At 36.0% G+C, this 22,759-nt stretch overlaps 1 protein-coding gene across 1 annotated transcript in view; it reads left to right on the plus strand.

The window, feature by feature from the left end:
• Positions 1 to 1,540: 1,540 nt before the first annotated feature.
• Positions 1,541 to 22,759, plus strand: part of TEX9 (testis expressed 9) — a 55,749-nt gene continuing 34,530 nt past the window's right edge. Inside the window, exons 1-9 of the mRNA XM_045529901.1 lie at positions 1,541 to 1,596; positions 1,685 to 1,776; positions 10,070 to 10,133; positions 11,642 to 11,721; positions 16,164 to 16,212; positions 17,001 to 17,083; positions 19,021 to 19,199; positions 21,707 to 21,789; positions 22,570 to 22,743. Of these exons, the coding sequence (XP_045385857.1) occupies positions 1,570 to 1,596; positions 1,685 to 1,776; positions 10,070 to 10,133; positions 11,642 to 11,721; positions 16,164 to 16,212; positions 17,001 to 17,083; positions 19,021 to 19,199; positions 21,707 to 21,789; positions 22,570 to 22,743 (831 nt within the window). The 5' untranslated portion in view covers positions 1,541 to 1,569. The remainder of the gene's footprint in view (positions 1,597 to 1,684; positions 1,777 to 10,069; positions 10,134 to 11,641; positions 11,722 to 16,163; positions 16,213 to 17,000; positions 17,084 to 19,020; positions 19,200 to 21,706; positions 21,790 to 22,569; positions 22,744 to 22,759) is intronic.

Genomic DNA, 22,759 nt, shown 5'->3' on the forward strand with positions numbered 1-22,759 from the left:
AAGTGCTGGGATTACAGGCCTGAGGCACCACATCCAGCCTCTTTGCCCATTTTTTACTTGGGCTATTTTATTTTATTTTATTTATTTATTTATTTTTTTGGACACAGAGTCTCACTTTGTTGCCCGGGCTAGAGTGAGTGCCCTGGCGTTAGCCTAGCTCACAGCAACCTCAAACTCCTGGGCTTAAGCGATCCTACTGCCTCAGCCCCCTGAGTAGCTGGGACTACAGGCATGTGCCACCATGCCCGGCTAATTTTTTCTATATATATTTTTAGTTGGCCAGATAATTTCTTTGTATTTTTAGTAGAGACGGGGTCTCACTCAGGCTGGTCTCGAACTCCTGACCTCGAGTGATCCACCCGCCTCGGCCTCCCAGAGTGCTAGGATTACAGGCGTGAGCCACCGCACCCGGCCCGGATTATTTTATTTTTTTAATAGTTCTTTATATAGTCTAGACACAAGTCACATCAGATATATAATTTGCAAAATTTCCCTCCCTTCCTGTGGTTTGTCTTTTTCCTTTATTTATGGCATCTTTTGAAACAAAAAGTTTTAATTTTGCTAATGTCTGGTTTACCTATTTTTCTTTTATCGCTTATGCTTTTGGTCATATCTAAGACTCTATTACCTAATTCCAGGTCATTAAGAGTTTTATTAATAGCTCATAAGTCTAGCTCTTTGGTCTATTTTGAGTTAATTTTTGTATATTGTGTGAGGTAAGTGTCCAACTGTGTTCTTTTGCATGTGAATATTCAGTTGAAGACTATTCTTTTTCCATTGACACATTTGCTGAAGACCAGCTGACCGTAAATGTGAAGGTTTATTTCTGGACTGTCAATTTTATTCCAAAACAACTGGAGGGTATCAGGATGGCCAAGTGATCTAAGGTGCCAGATCCCAAACAACTGGAATTATTGACAACTTAAGTACTATGTTCCAGGCATGAATTCATTTACTTCTCACAGTAACTGTTAAGTGGGTACTATTCTTACTCCTGTTTGATGGATGAAGTAGCGGAGATACAGAGTTATTTGCCTAATGTTTTATACCTTGTAAGTGGCAGAGCCAGGGCAAAACTTCAGGCTGACTGATCTGAGAGAGCCTGAGCTCTTAACCATGCATGCTGTAAATAAAAGTTAGAAATCAGAACTTTAGGATTCCTTTGAAGAGCTCATTTTAAGCAAAAGCGGTGGGAGTCCAAACGGCCACTAATGGCTGGAAAAGCACAACAGGGCACGGGGCTCCACGAGCTTGCTTTCTATTGAGTAGCACAAAAGAACCTGCCTTCCTTAGTTGAAACCCCTCCACCCCCAAGTTGAAAACTTGCACCGGCTCTAAGTCAAAGCACTAGGATGGCTTCTTGGGTTCCTGGGGCAGTGCAGACCCCAGCGTGCGGCGGCGATTCCCACCGCGCAGCCCGCGGGCGCTACCCTAGCCTCGCGCAGCTCTCTGCCTGGTAAGCCGGGTAGTGGGAAGGAGTTGGCGTTCTCGCGGTAGGCTTCCTGGGATGTGGAAACTCTCGCGAGAAGATGCGTCGTTGCCTCGGTAACGGCGTCGCGCTCGGGAAAGATGGCTGGGCGAAACCGTGGTCTCAGGGTCAGTTCAACCCCAGACACCTGGGTAGCGATTAAGGACGCTGACCCTCCTTTAACTTCAGGTTTAAAAGTCTCTGCTTCTTTTACAGAGACGCAGCGTTCCAGGGACTCCGGTCCCGCCGCGCGTTCAGAAGTCTGTTACGCCTGGACCGGACCTCCTCGCCAAGGAGGAAGAATATAAGTAAGAAATTCAGCGGTTGAGCTTTTCCTTCTTTCTTTCATCTGGATGAGGCTGCTCATAAGTACTTTTCCTAGAGACTGGCTGGATCTTCGGGCCACTCACTGTCCAGCATTCCTGTGCCGTCATTCCGCTCATCTGCCCTCTATCTTTTCTCTTTCACCTGAGTAGCTCGCCTGAGTCTTAGAAGATATTTGAAGGGGGCGAAACTTTAGCCCAAGTACACGTGTTCGTCAACAAATTGATACTGTTGGGAATGATTTGGATAGCAAGAATAGTTCAGGTTCTAGTTTAGCTTGATTTCTAGTTGCGCGTAATTTCAATTTCGTTGGAGTTTACGTTATGCAAATTTCCTTTATGGCTGGTTTCTAAATTGAAAGCTTGTTTCTCTGGGCAACCGAATTACCGTGCTCAACCTCATTTTGTGGCAGTGAGAATTTCCCTTCTTTGTGTGTTCCCAGTGTAATTAAAACTATCGTGACAACACGTGCTTTCGTTCTTGGCCCATTTCACTCCTGGTTCCCCAATTTCCACACAGCAGCCAGAATACTCTTTTAATTTGATTATGTCATTCCTTTGCTTAAAACTCTACAGTAGTTTTCTGTTGTACCTCAAAAGCTCCGACAAATCTGGCTCCTGCCTACTCTTTTATTTGATTTTGTGCTCTCCGTTTTGCTCAGAACTCTCCAGCCTCAGTGGCCTTTTAGTTCGTAAAACTTTTTCCTTCTCTTTCCTTGAGGGCAATCACACATGCCTTCTATCTGTAAAGCCAGTTGGTCTTCCTTAACCATGCCTGGTAGGCTCCCCTGTTGTTCTTTCTCATTCTTATTGATTTTTCCTTTTAATCAGCATAATTTGTTACAACAAATTTATTTGTGAGTTTACTTTTTAATTGTCTGCCTCCCCCACAGGGGCAGAGACCACGTTTGCCATCGTCTATACTCTTACAAAAAAAGTATATTTTAACACTCCTTTTCTTTTTAATATAAAGTAATTTGAAATTGGAAAACAGTCTGGCAGTTCAACAGAGGGTTAGACACAGGGTTACCATATGATCTATATTTAAAATTAAAACTGAAGTGTGCGGTTTTTATATCAAGTACACTAGCCAATTTATCACAGCAAGTAAGCAGATAATAATCCTCTTCTCTGATCAAATTATCCTTGTTCAGAAGTGTACTTACTCAACTCACTCTGTTGTCCATACAGAGTTCTGTAACAGTTGTGCCTGAACCAAACAGATTATCCTCATTACTATTAACTCAGATGGTATTAAATACTTGCATTGCTTAGGTTAATTTGTTTAATTATTTTACGGTATATTTTGTACCTGGCTCTGGTGTGCTGTTATGTTGTCAAAACTGCAAGGGGGTTTCAGTCTAGGTCTAGTTGCTCATTGCACAAAGATCCAATTATTGAGACAAGGAGGATTGCCAAAGATGAAAGGAATTTTTAATATGAGAGAAGCTGCCTCAAATCTGTCTTTCAAACAAAGGGAATTCATGGGCTTTTAAAGGAGGGGCCCATGCTGGGGCAGGTCCTGTGTATTGGGCTCAGGTTGTTGGGGATGGTGAGTCATCAGGAAGTCTGCCCTGGGGCCTTCAGAATCTTAGCCTTCCTCTTGCAGAAAATCCACCATTTCTGGGAAGCAACTTGGAAGGTCAGGTAGTTAGTTAAGGGAGAGGATTATATTGGGGTCATTGACATTTGTTCAGTGGCCTCCCTGATCCCCTTACAGTTGGGGATATAGTCCTGCTTAAAGTGAGATATTTACAGTGACTATTCTATTCTAGCAGGAGTTGTTTTATGGTAATGGTAGCCAGTTGTTACTTGTTCTGTTATCTGTACCCTGAGGTGTGCACATCTGAGACTTATGAACAGAGTATAACTCCTCGGCTCTGCTTAAATCTTGTAGAGCACTCTGTGCCTTGCAGAAGAGTAAAATGGCCATCCTTATAAGCAAGATTATGAGTTTATAATTGAGTATAGTATCAATTTTACCACCTGTTGTTTTAGTATTAAAAGTATAGGGATATCTCTTCAATAGATAGAACACAGCACTTCCCAGGGACCTCAATCCAGAATCTTCTGCAATTCAGCTCCTGTCAAAGAGTTGGAGGAAATAATCACTATTTGAGAGGATAGACTAAGGAAAATGCTAATCACTCAAGTGGATAGATTTTCCAAGCTTCAGGCCTGTATTATAAAACCAGAGAGCTAAACAATAAGATTATATCATAAATGGTAGCACAAACCTCCCCATAAAACCCAATTACATTGGATTTATAGATTAATTAGTGGAGAACTGACATCTTTATGCTATTGAATCTTACCTTCCACAAATATGATACATCTCCATTTACACAAGCTTTTTTTTTTTGGTCCTTTAATATTTTGTCATTCACTACATGAAATTTTTACATATATAATTGTTTCAAGGTGTGGAATAATTTTTGTTGCTATAATGGCCTTTTTTCTATTATATTTTCTAATTGGTTGTATGTAGGAACATTACTGATTTTTACATGTTGATGCTACACATCTGTATTTATATAGACATTATTGCTGCCCAACCAGGTTGTATTGCCTGCTGTGCAGAGAAGAGCCAATACAGTGAGACAGGTGGCATTGCAATAGAGAAAGGACTTAAGTCCACAGAGCTCTAAGCAGGGAGATGGGAGGAATTCCTCAAATCCACCACCCAGAAAATTTGGGAGAAAGGGTTTTTAAAGACAGTTTGGTGGGCAAAGGCTAGGCAATTTGGTCTGCTAATTGGCTGGGTTTGGGCAGAACCATGAAGGTGTAGAAAGTGTCTTCTTTGTTGAGTTCGTTCTTGGGTGGGGGTTGCAATACAAGTTGAATCAGTTCCTCAGTATGGGCCATTGATCTGGGTGGGTCATCCTTTCCACGGGAATGCAGGACCAGGAAGATATCTCAAAAACTAGCCTTATATTTCATAAGAGTGATGTTATCTACGGGTAAAGTTAAGAATCTTTATCACCATTAGCTATGTGACTCCTGAGTAGCAATAAAGGAAAGCAACAAGGGAATAGTGGCTGGTCATTATTATTATTTCTAGCTATGCCTGTGCCTTTGTAAAGTTTAGGCCCTTACCACAGTTCTCACCTTGCACCCCTTTATTAATATGTAAAGGGCAGTTTCAATATGGATCTTCAGCCCTGCTGAACTCTTACTCATTCTGTAGAGTTCCTTGGATTTTTGATGAAGGCAGTCATATGCAAATTCTGATAGTTTTGACCCTTTATAATTCTTGTGCATCATCTTTTTTTCTGTTTAGGATCTCTGGTGCAGTATGGAATAGAAAAAGTGATAGTGAGCTTTCTTATCTTGATTATAATTTTGAGGAGCCAGTTTTTAATAATTTATCACTACATTTGAGGTTTGCTCTAAGGTTTTGGTTTAAAGTTGTTTTCCTTAATTCCTTATTTGAATGAATGTTAAGTCTATCAAAGTTCCCGTGAGGTATTTAGTCTGAAATGTTGGTTCTTAGTGTGCTCATGGCTGAAGAATGACCAGACACACCAAAGTACGGCAAGCATGAAGTGAAGTTTATTGAGGAGAGAAAGATAGGATTATAGGGCAAGAGCAAGATGCAGGTTTACAGAGCATGATACATATGCCACAGATGATGACTGGACCCATTGTCACAGCAAAGGGAGAGCAAAAGGAAGGGTGCAAAACAAAGGACTTGGTTATGGTCTGCATCTTGCTTTATAGTGCCCAGATTGGGACCTCCCTGGTGGTCAGACGTCACCATGGAACCACTTTCATTGGACAGTTGGGAGTTGCAGTACTACACATGCGGTGGTTCTATGTCAATTTCTGGACTCTATGGTACCTATGCTGCTTGGCCTGTGGGCTAGAGAGTCCTCAGCATTCTTTTGTAGCTGGCATGCTGAGTTATGATTGGTTGATTCATAAGTTATTCCCTCCTCCCCCAGGTATGGCAGTCACTGGGGAGAGGGTTAGGGTGGGACAGGACCAAATGAGAGCCTGGGGCCTACCTTCATCCTTCTTCCCTAGTGGGGCAATTGCACTAAGGCGACAGCACCCACTTTTGTCCCTAGGAGACCCGGAATCCCTGGATATCTACCTAACATCCCCCCCCCCCCAATTAGCTAATGATATGTTTTTTTCCCTCTCCTTTAATGTTTTAACATACTGAACTACAAAGGCAGGTTTCTTGTTTTCCTTTAAAGACTGCTGGATTTGATTGCTATAATTTTGTCAGTTTTTTTTTGCCTCGGTGAACAAAAGTGAGATTGGTGTTATGCTTTTTTTTCTAGTTCTTTTCCTTTCTGATTTTGATATAAAAATTATCCTACCTATATGAAATAAGCTGAATAATTTTTTTTGTTCTTGGAAGCTTTTATAATCAGAGAATCTGAGTCTAGTGTTTTGTTGTCAAGGGAATTCCTTTTGTCCATGAATTCAGTCTCTAATGATTATTCATCTATTCAGATGTACTATTGCTCCTAGAATAATCTTTGGTTATTGATAGTTTTCTAGAAAAGTGTTCATTTCATGTATGTTTTAAAATGTATTAGCATAAATTAATTGTATGCTCGTGATGTTTTAAATCTTGACGGTAATCTGTAACTATATACATCCCTTCTTTTGGAGGTTTTCCAATATTTGTTTTTATCTTCTCTTTTTGTATCAAGCCTGCTGGAAGATTTATCTATTTTATTGGTCTTTACAGAGAACTAGATTTGGTTTTCTTGCTAATCTCTGCTATTTTTAGAATTTCATTAGTCTTTATAGAAAGAAAGAGATCGAAATGATCTCTTCTAATTGTGGTGGATTTATTTATTTTTTAAGTTTCTTGACCTCATTTATTTCGTTTTTCTTATTTTTAAATAATGCATTTGTCTGTAAATTTCTCTCCAACTATAGGTTAACTATATTCCAAGATCCGTTTCGAAATGTGTTTCTTTTGTGGTTATTTAGTTTTAAATAGTTTATGATTTTCATAGTGGTTATTTAGGAGTGTGCTTTTTAATTTCCAAGCGTATAGGATTATTTGTTTGCTGGTTTGTTTTTATTTTTAAATTTATTTTTAATTGCACTATGGTCAGAGAATTTATGAGATGTGGATTTTTAAAATGATATTGAGACTTATTTGTGGCCTAGTACATCTTCAATTTTTGTAAATGTTCTATGTGATCTTTGACAGAAAGTGTATCATTAATATTTGTTGGCTAATCTGTTAGATTAAGCTAATTAAGTTTGTTCATAATATCAGTATCCTCACCAGTTTTTTCATACTAGCTTTTTTGGTTTCTATTAGAAGTGTATTAAAATTATCAATTACAATTATAATTTAAAAATTTCTACATTTATTTGTGGCTGTTTTTGTTTGGGGCTATATTTGATTTAAATCTTTTTGATTCATTTCATTATTACATATTGTCTGTTACCTTTTTTCATCCCATTATTTTCAAACTCTGTGTCATTTAGCTTTAAGAGCATTCCTTTTATAACCAGTCTGGTAATTTCTGCCTTCTAGTAAGTGAATTTCATTTATTTACATTATTGTGTTTACTAATTTGAAGTTGTCTTAGCCGTCTTATTTTTTGTGTTTTTTATTTGCTGTGTCTTTTGTTTGGTTCTTGTCTGTATGCTGTTGGATTGAATGAATTTTCATTGTTTTTATTTTACTGGTTTGGAAAGACTTTAGAATGTTTTAAGTTGGTTTTCCTCTGTCTTTCAAATGAGATAATATTTTTCTTTTTTGTTTTAAATATACCCACACCCAGTTAATCATCAGTGTTCTTTTTATGGTCTGTACTAATTTAGATTTATCATGTTTCTGATATCTTCATGATTCTGTTTTTCAAGGTTCAGTTTCCTCCTTTCTAAAGTGTAGACTTACACTTAAGACTGAGTCTTAAACTCTCTAGACTTTTCAGAAAATTTTGTTACTTTGCACTTACTCTCTAATGACAGTTTATCTGAACGTAGAATTCTAGATGGCCAGTTTTTCCTTCTAAGCCCATTAAAGATACTGTTTCATTGTCTGTTGATATCTAGAGATGTTAATGAGACATCTGCTGTCAGCTTTTTAAATAATCATGCTGGTAGACTAATTTTCTCTTTTCTTGTAAAATAATGATTTGGTAGTTTAAAGAATATTCCCTTAATCTTTAAAATTCTGCAGTTTTACTATGATGTGTACAAATGTGGATTTATTTTTTTTATTCTGTTTGAGATTCATGTCTTTCTGTACCTCCTTATAGGTGATTTCCTCATATCTATCTTCCAATTCATTCATTCCCTCTTTAGTCCATTCTGTTGTTCAACATATCCATTGAATTTTTAATTTCAGTAACTGTGTTTTCCATTTATGTACTTTCTATTTGATTCTTTTCCAAATTCAGTGCTCTTTTGTAATAATATTTGGGTCTTGCCTAATGTTTTCTATTCTTGCTTTTTTTCCAAAATAAAATGCTAATTTAAAAATCTTTTTTAGATTTTTATATTATCTCTAGTTCTTATGGTACAGATTTTTCCTTTCTCACATCTGCTGATTCTATTTTGCTTTCTGAGGGAGTCCCATATATTCTAGATGGTAAATGTCTCTGTAGTATGGTTCTGAATTTACCTTTACTAGCTTAGAGTTTTCATTGGTTCCAGGCCAGCTTTCTTCTATATTAAAGTTTTGGCATAGTGTCTGTGTACCATCTGGATAGATGAATTTGGATTTCACTCTATGTGTTCTCGTTGCTCACAAGAGAATCTTTTCCACCCATGGCTGTAGCTTTGTTTCTGCTCACCTGAGGTTATGGGCAGAGTTTTTGGTAACCTGTGTTTCACAGGTGTAGCCCTTCATGGCTCACATGTGCATCGGCTCCTAGTTTTTAAGCTATTTTGGCTTCTGTTCCTGTTTACTACTCTCACTTTGAACTGCTGCTTTATTCTTAGTACAAGGGCATTTCCCTTGCCTGAGTTTGAGCTTAGCAATATTTCCTTTATTGCATTTTATCTGGCATTTCAAGTCCTCATGATTCCTGTTAGGGAAATTTGAAAAATCGGGTAATGGCATCTAAAAATGCAACTTTAAGTCTCTCTTAATTAAACATTTTACTTTTGACCAACTAATCCTAAAATTAAGATATTAAGATTGTTTTAAGAAAGGATATGATATACTGCTCCTCCTTTTTACCTGGGGTTGGGGATTGTAAGTCATTTTTGTTACTTTTGAATCACGTAACTAAGAAAAACAAGATCTCATTTTTAAATTCCTCAACATATCTTCTTAATATAACTTCAAAAGATCCTATTAATAGATAGCCTAGAAATGTGACATTTCAATTGGAGAAAAAAAATATGTTTTTGAAGATGTTCATTATAGTGTTAACCTTTGAAAGTGAAAAGGGGACTTGAACTAACAATAGTGATGGAGTTAAGTACATTATGTTAACTGTAATTCATTAGAATATTGTGTAGCTGTTTAAGGTGCTAATTATAAAGATGTGAAGATAAACATATTTCTTCTATATTGCTGTGGGGAAACAGTACAAAACTGTGTATATGCTATAGATAAAAATTGGAAGGGAATATTAAAAATAAAAATGGTTGGATGATGGTGGTAGGATGATGAGCATTTTTTCCTTTAAAAACAATTACCTTCAGTGATACTGTCATTCTTGCAGTCTTGATGGGACCAAATAAATATATTGTATTCTTATTTTTTGCTAGATTCCAAATAGGATGAACAATAATAATTTAAAAAAAGGAGTGACAGGTGGAAGTCAAAATAGTCACCATTATTTCTGATGATGATAGTGAATGAAGTGTGTAGCTGAGGTGTGAGCCACATTGTGTCTGTCACCAAACCCCAGATTAAGCTCCTCAATCACAGGTCTTTCCTCTTCCCTGCCCCCTCCTGCCCTCAGTTAGAGCAGGAGCTATCTCTGGAGAAGGAAGGGTTAGCACTGATATTCTTTGTAGGTAGGTTAATTCCAAGAAGACAACTAGCAGAACAGAGTTGAACTCAAACAGCTTATTCTTCCTAAATTTATTAGTTAGATAAGTCACTTCACCTGCAGTGAGTACTTAGTGTTTGAGTTCCTACCACAAGGACAGAGGAATTATAGGGAGTTGGGGATAAATTCTAACAGCTCTGTTCATTTTAGAGTAAGAATGTCATGTGTATGTTTTGGCATTTGTTGATTCGGTCACTTACTAAAGTGTAATTGCTGAAGTTTAATTTTTTTTATTTTTGTTAGGGTCTTCAGTACATCCCAATCATTAACTTATTTTCTGCATTTAGGCGTTTAAATGCAGAATTGGAAGCAAAAACAGCTGACCTGGTTCGACAAGCTGATGAAGTAATAGTAAGTTACTGTACAATTATTAAAAATTCCATGTAAGTGCTAACTTAACTTTGTAATTTGATTTATGACATATATACAAAAAGGATCCAGTGCGTAAGTGTTCAGCTCCATGAATTATCACAAATTGAACATAAATATATGTGCATAGGTATAGGTATATATATATGGTTTTGAATAAAAGATAACAATCATCACTAATATTCAGATAATTTATTTCTTAAATTCTACACTGGATGTTACTCAAATTCTTAGAGCTAGACTAAAATAATATTTATAGTCAGGAAAAATATACTGAGGTTTTATTACCAGATGATATATCCAAGCTCATTATTCCCCATTTTAGTAACGAATTGGGTGTTCCTACTTTAAGCATCCCTTCTTAAGCATCAGCATTTCCATTATTAATTGATAGGATAGAGTAGCCCTCCTTAGAGGAATAGAGTCTGCTTTCTTTATTATTATTATTATTTTTTTCTTTTTCACTCCTGGGAGATTCATTGCAAGATTCATTGCAAAAAAGAGTCTGCTTTCAAACTTTTTCTAGTTTTTACCCTAATTTAATTATAATTCTTCCTTTCAATCTTCCCTACCCCCAAAAATGGCATTCATAGAGGCAGGGAAGGAAATCTAAGCAATATTTTAACGCCTTATACAAATCCATAATTATTTCTTAGTTTATGGATAAGAAATGTATCATATATAACCTTTCAAGTAATATATTAAGATAATTGTTACAGTTGTGCCAGGTGCATTTGTTATTAAATATTTTACTAAAAATAACTATTTTTATTCTATCTTTTAGTTTTTGGCAATGTCTAAAAGGCAGGAAAATACTTGTACAAAAGGACCCCACATTATAGTAGAATGAGAGCTCTGTTATGTATTTTGCTCAAGGAATCCCCTAAAAAAACCTTTTTCCCCACCAAAAAAGAACAGAGTAGAAAACTGAGAAGGGCTAGGGAAGGGAAGGGGGCATTCCCACCTCTGCAGAAGCTAACTGAATGTAACTTTTGCCTTATCGAATTTTTGTTTACTCTCATTTCTTGATATGTCTTTGTTGAAAGCTTTTTACTCCTGATACTTCATGTTTAGCATCATCTTGGTCTTCTTGACCAAGTTTTGCCTTAAGATTTGAGACAAGTTTTTCTACTCACTAAACAGATTTATTTTTTCATTTCTTGTGCCTCTTTCTAATTTCCATTGCATGCTACAAGGATGGAAGACTCTAAGGTAGGAGGGAAGCAGGAATTGGAAATACCATATAAAGGCCTTAACACTATTTCAGTTTTCCCTTAGGATAGACTTTCTTAATTCAGAACATGTGAAAGGTGAAACTGTAATACTATAGACCTATTTTCATACCATAGCATTCAGAATTGTGTGCTTTGGTATCATAGAAACTGTGGACAACTCTGAAATGATTAATGATCAGAGAGGCACTTGAATATATCCTGACTTTGTGGTTTTTTTCTATGTTGTATATGACATATCTTTACTCATTTAACTAGAGAGATCAGCAAGAAGTACGATCTAGGTCTATTTCCACACAAATTAAATCATACGAAGAGGAAGATGATTACAACTTAAGGTCAGTGACTTGAATTCTCAAATATGATTGATTTTTTTCTAATGACCTATAGGTATCTTTTACTATATAAAATCTTTTTTCATGCAAATGTTGAAAATCTATTTGAAGAAGAATAATGTAGTGTATAAAATAATAATTGGGGACTTATACCAGTCAGACACAATGCAAGCTCTTTACCCACTTTATCTCATGTAATTATCAAAATATTATTTTGAAATAAATACTATTTTCCTCATTTAAAAACTTTAGAGAGGAAACATGAAAAGTATAGGATCTGTGTGAGTAAAATCTTACTGTAGCAGAGGCAATGTTGATTACCGAACAGTCTAAGTCTCTTGCAGTTGTCAATAGGGTATGAACAAAATCCCAATTAATCTCTTCCAACCCAACACAGACAAGAGTTGGTGTGTGAACCTCCAGCTGACTTTCCCTGCCATGAATATCAGTGAAATTCCAGTTGATAAAACCTCCCAGCCTGGTCTCTGGGTGACCATGTGAAACAAGTGTAAAAAAGAACGCTCTCTCCCTTTCTACTGCCATATTGACTGTGTTAAGCCACTGAGATTTTGGGGTTAATATCCTAGGCTATCCATGGTAACATAGAAATCGGTATTAGGAATGGAATGCTGCATAGCAAAAACTTAAAGTGTGACTTTAGCCTAGCAGTTAGATGGTAGCCAACAAGGAAACTAATAATGGTGGCTGAAAAGATAGAGGATTAATGTTATGTAGTGGCAGTGAATTTGGTAAAACTGTCATCTGTGATAAATTGGGAGGCAGAATAAGCATCTTGTACATCAACTTGTACTCTGGGGGAAGAGGTTGGAACACAGAATATTAGCAGTGCATGACGTTAAAAAGACAAGTTTGGGAAAGAATTGGCTGGTTTGCAAGTATTAACAAAAGGGAATACCTAATTATCTAATTCAAAGTCATGATGATTTACACCTGTGATTTTTTGGAAGACCTTTGTAGTTTTAACTCTTATATTCAGGTCTTTGATCTGTTTTGAGTTCATTTTTGTATATGGTATGAGTTAAGGATCAACCTCCATTCATTTGCACATGGTTATCCAGTTGTCTTGGCACTCTTGTCAAAAATCAGTTGACCATAGACATATGGTTTTATTTTTGAACTCTCATTTCTATTTCGTTGATCTATATAGGTATCCTTATGCCAATACTACACTGTCTTGATGGTAGAATGGTAGAATCAGTTGCTTTTAGACTTCAAGAATTACAAGATAAAATTGAGAAAATCTTTGAGGAACAAAAGCCTATTAAAACTCCCTTAAGGCAAAGATCAGACTAAATATGTGGCTTTCACATATTGATAAGTCTTTCCGGTGGATTAAGTTCCTCAGGCCAAGGATCACATTAAATGGCACATAGTAAACTTTTCAGTTGGATAAAATGTCTCAGGGCAAATATCTAACTAAAGGTACGGTCTCTCCTTAGAAGCTTGACAACTTCAAAGTAACCAATTTTTAAACTGAGAGAGAGAGGGAGTCAGGTAAGAAAATATAGTAAAGAATTACAGTCTTGAAAGAACAGTGGGTGTGGTAATGGCACTGAGAACGGACTGAAATTAAATAGGTAAGGAAATCACTAGTTTTTGAGAGTTATGTCAGCAAAGAAACTTTAAGAGTGGACTAAAATTGTGGTGTTTTAAATCTTAAAACAGCCCTTGGTATCCCCAGTCTTCTAAGATCAAGAAACAGGCTATCAGAGCTGCACAGCCCTAAGAGGGCATAATATTGAAACAGCTTACAGCTGTGACCCCCAACCCCTGGGCTGCAGCAGACCGGTACCATTCCATGGCCTGTTAGGAACTAGGCCGCACAGCAGGAGGTGAGCAGCCAGCCAGCAAGCGAAGCTTCATCCGTATTTACAGCTGCTCCCCATGGCTTGCATTACTGCCTGAGCTCTGTCTACCACCCCCCGCCAAGGTCTGTGGAAAAATTGTCTTCCATGAAACTGGTCCCTGGTGCCAAAAAGGTTGGGGACCGCTGCCTTATAGGGCTTAGAAACAAAACTGAAATGTGTTAATAAACTTGGCAGTATACTTGAAATATTAAGACATAATTAATTTATTAAAAAATAACTATTGTATACAATCCAGCATTTCCCCTCCTAGATAATTTACTCAAGAGAAATGAAGACATTCTTCCAAGAAAAAATCTGCATGCAAATGTTTAGAGCAGTTTTATTAATAATTACCAAAACCAGAAACAACTCAAGTATCCATCAAGTGGTGACTGGTTAAACAAATTATGATATATCCATGCAACAGAATACCACTTGGCAATAAAAAGCAATGAACTACTGATATAGCAATAATATACCTGCTAAGTGAAAGAAGCTAGGCTCAAAAATGTACATAATCTATGTTTCTACTTATTTGACATTCTGGAAAAGGCAAAACTGTAGGGACAGAAATCAGATTAGTGGTTGTCTAGGGCTTGAGGTAGGGGTTAGGGGACTAACTACCAAGGAGGAAAAGAGAATTTTGGGGGATGATGGAAATATTCTCTATCTTGGTTGTGGTGGTGATGTGACCATGTAGGTTTATTAAAATTTATTGAATTTTATACATTAAAAAGGTATATGTTATGATATATAAATTATATCTCAATAAACCTGAAAAAAATTTTGAACACTATTAGTGGTAGGTCTAGCTACTGGTAGTACAATGGTGAGTAAACAAACCTGATCTTGTTCCCAAGAAGTTAATGCCTTAGTGTGTTGTTTTTGAATTTTTTTAGTACATCACTAAAAAATAGTATTTCATATCATTAGGTGTACACATAAATGGGTACACATAACAAGAAGTTGCTTATATGTAGTGCTCTCTGATACTTTATGAAAAAAGATATTTAATAGTTATGAAAATTCTAAAATTTGAATTACAAATAAGATAAATTAGGCTTTTATCCAGTAAACTGAAGGATTGAAATGATGGTAACAATAGATGATTCCCAGTTTCTGTTGAAGCAAGTAAGAGACTGATTTTACAAGCATAAAAAATAAATCTGTTGATTTTTGTTGTTTTTGTTTTTTTACTAAATTTTCCAACTAGATCAGATATATTCTTTTTTAATGCTACTGTTTGAACAGATGGCTTTTCCCATGTGAAATATGGCATTTGGCTATTGTGAGTTGTTGAAGATGGGAGGTAATGCTGTAAAGAGGCCATTCATTTCAGGTTGGAACATTTATAATCCACATAAATAATTACAGTCAGGCAGAATATATTATGATATCCTTCAACACCCAGGGTTACTCTGTCAACAACATATGTTGGGGAAACCAGAATTTAGTTTCCTAATAGTATAGCATACATATCCACCAGTCTGCTTGAAGCAAGGCTTACCACACAAATCATTTTGATCATATTACAAACAAACCTTTCATTCCACAAACAATCCCTACACACACATTTTGATCATATTACACACACACATGTATCAGCCAGAAGACATTTAATGGTTATCTGTCTCCCTCAGGTTTCACAGTGATATTACTTTGCTAGTGTATTTCCGTGAAAAGTGAACTATAACACAACATTCTGCCTACCAAAAGTAATGCAAAGGTATACCTAGATAATATTAAATACAACCATTTAAAGAACTACTCGAAGTACCTCTGGAAAGAAAAAAAGGCTTTCAAAATATCTCAAAATTACAAAGACTAAAGAATCATTCTCACATATGACATGAAACTGTTTCCAAATATTATACACATTTTAAGTGTCCTCTTTAATCTCCCTCATTTTAAATTAATGTTTGCCATTTCCTCAGTACCTTTTCTGCACCTTTCATTCGCACACCCCAATATACTCCTTGTTTTAAGCTATAAACATTTTGAAAACATTGCGTATAGCAATGAATTGCATGTTAGATGTATTTATTCATTCATTCAACAAATATTTAGTGCCAATTTAAGAGCTTTAGTGTCAGGTACTATACCGAGCACTAGGCATAGAGCAGTGAACAAAGCAGATACGATTTCTACCCTTATAGAGTTGACGGTGTAATGGCGAAAATGGACACTGACTAAGTATTTCTATACATTAGAAGAATGATAACATTGAGTGGGCTCACCATAAAAAGCCCTGTGGTGAATCATTCCTAAAATGGATAATCGCTGTGTATAGCTGATAATCACTTCTTATGATTTCTATTCATTGATATTTTTGCTACATTTTCCCAGAAAAATATTGGCATTATAGTGTATCTTCTCAAAGGTGAATAATTTAACCAAAGCACTTTGCTTGTTAATGATACTCATTCGAAATAAATTAATGTGTAGATAACTAGAATTATAGTATAGTCATCCTGATAGTTGTATATTTTCCCTTTCAAGTATAATTACTGTTGAATTTGATTGTCTTAACTCAGTGCCATCTACTATTAATGTATAATGTTTATTTTTGGTCTGTAGAGGTCTATTATCATCTGAAGGCACAGTTGATCTTCATTCAGAAACTAAGGTATGAAATCAAACTTTCTGTGAATGCTATTACATTCTGTAGAATTTAGATTATTTTTTAGACTTAGAGAAAAGAGAGAGGAGGTATGACTCAATAAAAATAGAATACAAACCTTGATACTTAGAAGGGATGCATTCATGAAATGTTGCTCATAAAACAAATTGAATCCTTTTTTGTCTCATAATTTCACTGAACAATTTGGAGATACAGTGGAAGGATTCTAAGTGAAATGAGTTTGTAACCTGAGGCTTTTCAGTTTTCTCTCTGAAGCTTAAATCTAGTAGAAAAAAGACCTGAAAAAGAAAGGTACTCATACAAAGAAGGTGATTTGAAAGGTTGGTTCATTCATTTAAATATTTATAGTGTAGAAATCACTCTTCCAGGTGCTGGGCATACTGGGTTCTGTAAGTTTCCCACCCATAGAGATATAAGCCGAGGGAACTATATAACTGAAGGCCCGGGAAGGCCTGCCTGGAGAATAATTGGTTAGTGAGGAGAACTGAATTCTGTCAGTCAGATCATCCAGATTTAACATTCCACTGGCTAGCTGAATATCTTTGAATCTTTGGGACTCATTTTCTTTATCCTCTAATGTCTTGGTCCTGTTGATATCTAGGCCTTTTCCAGCTATATAGTCCTGGGATTCTTGACGTTACAATTTGAGTAATTCCATGAAAATAGCAAATCTTCTATGTAGCAAAATAGCAGTTCTATGTGTTAACAAAACTCCTCTCCTTGGGAAATGATCAGACTCTAATTAATCAAAAGTTTCAATTATTTTCATGTAGCCAAAGACCAAAAACATTGGTCCAATAAACAAGGTTCAAAACAAACTACACTCCGCAAATAAAGGAATGAAACCAAATTCAAGGTATAGTATAGTTTTAAAAGTATTTCATTTTTTTTAGTTTTATAATTCACAGTACTATCATTCTTAATTATTAAGCTCTTTCTGTTAGATACTCAAAAACTAGAAGGCTTAAATAGTCTTCTCAAGTGTTTAACAGAATGTCATACATTTTTGTGTATATTGAAATATAGAATGGTTTGGCATGCTCTAAATAGAATTATATATTATAATTCACATTCTGTTGTTTTTGGTAAGAAAGAATTCAAGACTGTCCTTAGTATTATAAGCATAAAAATGGACCCAAGAGGCTCTCTAGGATGGGAGGCTTTCTAGAAAAGGAGGACTGATTGTATTGCACTGAGCAGCTTCTTATTCTCAATAAGTTATTAAATTTATATTACTATTACTTACCCAAACTGGTAATTGCATTATAATTATAATTGTATGATAACAAAGATTGAAAAATCTTTGTTAATTCTTTTAATTATTTAAATAACTTGTTTGTTTAATAAAAGGAAGAAAAAAAGAATAAAGGGATAAGGAAAATATAGATTGAAGAGAAGAAAGAAGAACATACACTGCATACATATGTGCATATGTATATAACTGGGAAGGGTTATCTTGTTTTTAGACTTCAGATTTGCTTTTTAAAAAAGGTTTTTTTTCCAAACAGAATTCTGAAGCTTTGCTTATGTTTTAAATATAAGTTAGGCTTTCAGAACCATAAACTTATTGATGGGTTAGGCTTGGCGCATTCCTCAGTGCCTTTAGGTTTGAGTTTTATTTCACGTTTCTTCCCCTACTTCATTAAAAAAAATCAAATCCAACTTTTTGGTTAACTTTGATCCTGCTTAGAATGGTTTTTTTTTCGAGAGTTTTGCTCTGTCCTGGCTAGAGTGCAGTGGTATCATCATAGCTCAATGCAACCTCAAACTCCTGGGCGCAAGCAATCCTCCTTCCTCAGCCTCCCAAGTAGCTGGGATGACAGGCATGCGGCACCATATCTGGCTAATTTTTTCTGGTTTTGGTGGAGATAGGGTCTCCCCCATGATCAGGCTGGTTAGAATGTATTTCTTTTTTTTTTAATTCTTTTTTTTTTTTTTTTGAGACAGAGTCTCGCTTTGTTGCCCGGGCTAGAGTGAGTGCCATGGCATCAGCCTAGCTCACAGCAACCTCAAACTCCTGGGCTTAAGCGATCCTACTACCAGAGCCTCCCGGGTAGCTGGGACTACAGGCATGCGCCACCATGCCCGGCTAATTTTTTCTATATATATATTTTAGTTGGCCAGATCATTTCTTTCTATTTTTAGTAGAGACGGGGTCTCGCTCTTGCTCGGGCTGGTCTTGAACTCCTGACCTTGAGCTATCCACCCGCCTCAGCCTCCCAGAGTGCTAGGATTACAGGCGTGAGCCACCACGCCCGGCCTTAGAATGTATTTCTTTAAGTGGAAAAAAAAATGTTGAGTTTGATTGAGCTAGTAACTATTCAGTATATAATTCTTTCCCAGAGGTATTATTCTTCGCTGTTTGTAGAATTATGGTCAGTTTTTACAGTTCTTCTCCAGAGGCATGTAAAATTAAAAGCTACAGGATGGATTTGACCTAGAAGGCCAAGTTCAGTACTCTTGGTTTTGGTATCACTTATTTGGAGGCAGGGTGTAGACCACCCGGCTTCATAAAGCCTGTGGTTGTGTGATTCATAAAGACTGGAAGTCTATTAAGGCTCTTGTAACCCTTGAAAATATCAATTGTAGATTTCATAAATTTAAAATTTATAACAGTCTCTTGTAATATAGTCCTTGAAAGTATCAAGTGTAGATCTCATCATAAATCTAAACTTATAATAATTTTGATCTGCTTTTGTTATTTGGGTAAAAGCTGTATCTCCTTTCTGCCTTTCTATTTTGTTTATATTTATATATACATATATACGTACATATGTATTCTTTATTTTTTAGTGTTAAATCAAAATACTCTGATGTAGAAACTGCTAATGATGTTGCCATTCCAGAGGAGTTCTCAGACTTTTCTCTTGCAAAAACAATAAGCAAAATTGAAGGACAACTGGAGGAAGAAGGCTTACCTGAATATATAGATGATGATATTTTCTCTGGAGTTAGTAACGACATTGGAACAGGTAGGTTCTTTTGCTTGTTATTTTTATCTTTACATCATAATTACTTAGAAAAAGAGACCTTTAAACTATTTCTTGCATTTAAACCCAAGACATCACAATATATGTTTTATTTCAGAATAATCTAGTAAGATACGGTAGTGGGAGGAATCAGTGGGATTATGGATGAAATGAAATTGGCCATGAGTCAGTAATTATTAAAGGTGGATGGTAAGTGGGAGGTTCATTGAACTAGTCTCTCTACTTTTGTATATGTTTGCTATTTTCCATTACAAAAAGTAAAAATAAACACTATATTGTACTGGTTTCATTGCATATCTTTCGACTAAAATTAAAATGCTTCATAGGTTATTATTAAAACACTAAAATAGAAAATGTTTCTATGAATTTCTTTCATTTACTATTAATATACTTTATTGCGTGTTAGATCAACACATGTAAAAGGATAAATGAATTATTGATGTAGCATCAGGTAAAATGATCAAATGAGTTTTTTCTAATGAATATAATTTTCCTTCTTAGTTCATTCTCTCCCTATCACTAGAAAAATAATACTACTAAATTTAGATCATCTATTAGTTACCAGTAATGCCTCTAAAATTGTTGAATTTATGAGGAGCCATCTATGCTGTTGAAACAAAAATTAATACAGTTGAGTATATATGAACTAATTAATGCTGAACTATAATACTATGGTTGTGACTACAGGCAAGCCACTTAGCTCCTCTGTAATGGCAGCTTCTTCATTTGAAAATTTAGCAATTTGCATGAGATCATCAAAGTTTATCTTAATTCTCTGATTCTGTGAAAAATCTTAACAGTTTATATGTGTAATGATTGTTGTGCCACATACTAGTCATAAGTGGGGAGCAATTTATATAATACATTTGTTACCTTCAAGCTTTCTGAATCTAGTTGTGGGGAGGGAAGGTAAGTGGAGCAGGAAGTTACATTTACATGTCTTTCAAGATGCTTTCAAGGACGTGATCGTCAGATGTTGGCTGTTCCTCAGTAGACAGTCACCCATGGCCCTGTTATAATGTTCCTGTTCCCAGATATAGGGAACCAGGACAAACAGACTTTACCTAAAATGCTCCTTTTTTCTTACTGCTAAATCACATCTCTGCCGCTTTGCCACTTTTCTTCCATTTTTAATATCTTCAGCTTAAGTATCTCCCTTTTTGGAAGAATTTTCTCTTATTCCAGATGATTGCTTGGAATAGTTGGGTTATGTGTGAGAGAAAAAGATCAAGAAGTAGTTTGGGAGCATAGACCGCTTTGTATAATTAAAGCTGGGGTAGAGTGGGGAGAGGAGGTTAGTGCTGTGGGCCTCTGGACATGAGAGCACTCAGCTCTTTGTGTGAGAGCTGAGGTAGAGTTACTGAGGTTAAAGTTGGGGAGAGAAAGAAATGGTGAAAGTTATGGTCTCCCGTTCTTTCTTCCTTTTTTCCCTCAGAGACCAATTACTTCCAACCTCACGCTTTTTAATTTGCCATTTCCCTTCTATCCTCTGCTTATCTGGAGTTACATGAGAGGCTGGAAGAAGAGTTGAGGCTGGAGAGATCTAGGTAGAGTTAGAGCCAACCACATAGTTCATCAGTTTCATGTAACACTGGGGCGCTTCAAAGAAAAGCAGGAAGTTTGTATGGAGATAGTTTGTCTCTGCTTATCACGTGTGCATGGCTTAGTGGGATCTAATGACTTTTCAGTGCAATTCAGAGTGTTTCTTCAAGATAACCTCCATAGGGCAAGCCTTGTTTTATAGTATTCCTACTATGGAACATACTAGAGACTTTATATTTTTGAATGAATGATGAGTAAGTTCTATATTCAGTTTTCACTTTATTTACTTTATGGGCCTATGAACATCGAAGATTTACTGCTGATGTTACTGAATAAGGAACTTTTGCTAGCAATGAAGTACCAAAGGTAGATTTTAATGAGGGTTTGTGTGAGAAAGCTTCAGTAAGATATTAGTGTATTTCTTTGCTTCTAAGACACATATACTACATTTTAACTTCTTAGAAATTGGGTTGCATGTTACAGTCAGTTGTATTTTATAATCACAATGGCTGTGCTTGAAATTGAGCTTTGCTAGAGAGGATTTGTGTTTGTTTCTGCCGAACACTTGGGGACATTACTAACCGGAGACCACTTTAAATTCTCTGTTTGATGTATTTTGGACCACCTTTGTGAGTATGCATTCAGTCTGCAAACTTACGTGAGTACTGGCTTGTGGTTCAGAGTCTCAGGTGAGGGGTTCCCCCCTTCTTTCTTAGCTCCAGTGTTGAGATGTGAATAGTTCCTGACTGTTCCTTTCTGTTGGGTGGGTTTATTTCTCATTTATCTTTACGTTAGGAGTATTTAGTGTCTTTAGTGTCCCCTATCAGGGATCTCCTATTGACTCCCCATCGTGAGTGCTTATTTTCTTCATAAAATAATAGTCTGTCTTACAATGATGACTTCTTAGATTCAGCAAAAGACAGTAATATAATTATTTAAATCCACAGAAGCACAGATCAGATTTCTGAAAGCCAAACTCCGTGTTATGCAGGAGGAGTTGGATAATGTTGTTTGTGAATGCAATAAAAAGGTAAGGTTTTTAAAAGAAATTAAGCATTTCAAAAGAAATGCTCTAATATTCAAAGACATTTTAGGAACAATTTCAAATACATTTTTTGAATAGTTTTATTTAGATATAATTCATAGTTTTGAATTAATTTTGAATTCAAAAAAAATGGCCAGGTGTGGTGGCTCACGCCTGTAATCCTAGCACTCTGGGAGGCCGAGGCGGGTGGATCACTGGAGGTCAGGAGTTCGAGACCAGCCTCAGCAAGAGCGAGACCCCGTCTCTACTAAAAATAGAAAGAAATTAGCTGGCCAACTAAAAATATATATAGAAAAAATTAGCCGGGCATGGTGGCGCGTGCCTGTAGTCCCAGCTACCCGGGAGGCTGAGGCAGGAGGATTCCTTAAGCCCAGGAGTTTGAGGTTGCTGTGAGCTAGGCTGATGCCACGGCACTCATTCTAGCTGGGCAACAGAGCGAGACTCTGTCTCAAACAAACAAACAAACAAAAAAAATTATGTATGCTGAACTTTATTCTGAAATGTTGAATTTTCACAGAGCTAAAGAATTGTAAATACTTGTTACAATTAGAATTCTGTATATTAGACTTACAAGTAAAGCTATTAAATGCACATAAATCATCTGACTTACATTTTTGAAGATAAAAAGGTAATGTAATTTGTTTTTCTTCATGAAATGTATATAACTATCTCATCAAAGAACATATGAAGCTTTCTGTTTTCTGCTTTGTTTTGATACCAAATCTTGTATATTTTTTCACATAATCTATAATTTTATAACTATAGGAAGATGAGATTCAGGATTTAAAGTCTCAAATAAAAAATTTTGAAGAAGATTGTTTGAGACAGCAACGAACAATTAATATGCAACAGTCTCAAATAGAAAAGTATAAAACTCTTTTTGAAGAAGCAAACAAAAAATGTGACGGATTACAGCAACAGTTATCTTCAGTAGAAAGGGTAATTATTTTGTTAT

Source organism: Lemur catta, chromosome 1 (genome assembly GCF_020740605.2).
Source record: "Lemur catta isolate mLemCat1 chromosome 1, mLemCat1.pri, whole genome shotgun sequence".
NCBI classification, from domain to species: Eukaryota; Metazoa; Chordata; class Mammalia; order Primates; family Lemuridae; genus Lemur; species Lemur catta.